Raw genomic sequence first — 1669 nt, forward strand, 5'->3', positions numbered from 1 at the left:
CTCTTCGGAGGCTCGGTACGGATCCTGGTCGATATCGGACCAAAAGAAGTAGCCGTCAACAACCAAGAAGTAGAGGCCGTGAAATGACACCAACCCAACGCACAAAATTGCGTACAGCAGGAACTGGATGAAGAATTTCCGGTTCCAGAAGCCAACACAGTTGTTGACCCAAGGGCAGTGATGGTCCATATTTAGGGTGCAACGGTTACACACGGAACAGTGGTGCGTCCTATCCGGCTTCCAAAGGTTACAGGCCTGAATGACACCGGTCGCTAGGACCCACGCTGCAGTATCGTCTCCTCTTCTGTTCGTCGCCGACGTAGTAGCCCCAGTTGGGGGGAACGGGACCGGGATCTGTGCGGACCACCTGCGTCATCAGCGGTGCATAGTCCTACTTTGTACAATGAGGTGAGTAATAAGCTGAGTATCACGTGGAACACCGCCATTATGACAAGTCCAACCACTTCAACTTCGGGGTAGAGCAGCGGCCTGAGGCAGGTCACTGCGTCGTGGCTTGAGCAGACCCTTACTTGCGTAGGCGAAATACACTACGCCAATGAAGACGCAGAGACAGCTGAGCATGCACGGGCCTGCATGAGTGGCCCTTCCTCTGTTGAATTTGGGCGGCATCTGTAGAGAATTAAGTCACGGAGAAACGTCATACCCTGCTGATGCACAAGGAGATAGCGTCGTTAGCTTACGTTTTAGGGTCGCCACGCGCGATATTAGCAGATTTGACTCAGCCCATAAATGCTGGCAACTGACGTGTGCAGTGAATCTTTTCAGTGAAGGAGGCATTGGGTATGGATGGACAAAGTGTTTGGCCGTTTACTGACTGCGACCCCCACAGAGACATGTTTTATGAATGTGACATTCAGAAATTACTGTAAATCTCAAATTCGCACGATGACTGTTGAGACCTTTCGATTCAATGCTGACATCCAGCAATTGATGAGCCTCATCATCAACACATTCTACTCTAACAAGGAAATCTTCCTGCGTGAGCTGATTTCCAATGCCAGTGATGCCTTGGACAAGATTCGTTACGAGTCCATCACTGACGCTGACCGCCTTAGCGACGAGAAGGAACTCAGAATCCGCATCGTTCCTGACAAGGAGAACAAGACCCTTATCATTGAGGATACCGGTATTGGTATGACCAAGAACGACCTCGTGACCAACCTTGGGACAATCGCCAGGTCTGGGACCAAGGCCTTCATGGAGGCCCTCTCTGCTGGTGGCGACATCAGTATGATCGGTCAGTTCGGTGTCGGATTCTACTCTGCTTACCTCATCGCCGACAGAGTCACTGTGATCTCCAAGCACTCTGAGGATGCCGAGTACGTCTGGGAGTCCTCTGCAGGAGGTTCCTTCACTGTGGCCGAGAACGCTGGTCAGTACGAGTCTTTGACTCGCGGCACTCGTATCATTCTGCACCTTAAGGAGGACCAACAGGAGTTCCTTGAGGAGAAGAAGATCAAGGATCTTATTAAGAAGCACTCCGAGTTCATCGGATTCCCCATCGAACTCTCTGTGGAGAAGGTCGAGGAGAAGGAAGTTACCGCTTCTGATGTTGACGAGGAGAAGAAGCCCGATGAGGAGGGCGAAGAGACTAAGATTGAGGATGTTGACGAGGAAGAGGATAAGGAGAAGGCCAAGAAGACCAAGA

The 1669-nt window shown here is 51.2% G+C and overlaps 1 protein-coding gene across 2 annotated transcripts; it reads left to right on the plus strand.

Annotated features, from left to right (window-relative positions):
* Positions 1-906: 906 nt before the first annotated feature.
* KVP17_001952 (uncharacterized protein) lies at positions 907-1669 on the plus strand (the record flags this gene model as incomplete). 2 transcript variants are annotated; one of them, XM_068517812.1, is made up of 1 exon in its annotated part: positions 907-1669. In XM_068517812.1, a coding segment is annotated over one exon (763 nt), but the record flags the coding sequence as incomplete, so codon positions are not given. The 2 variants fall into 2 exon arrangements, with proteins under 2 accessions (XP_068372689.1, XP_068372690.1); XM_068517813.1 differs by having other exon boundaries at positions 907-1626.

This window comes from the organism of the source record quoted next (genome assembly GCF_019968985.1).
Source record: "MAG: Porospora cf. gigantea B chromosome Unknown PgB_NODE_6242_length_1709_cov_181.149, whole genome shotgun sequence".
NCBI lineage: Eukaryota > Apicomplexa > Conoidasida > Eugregarinorida > Porosporidae > Porospora > Porospora cf. gigantea B.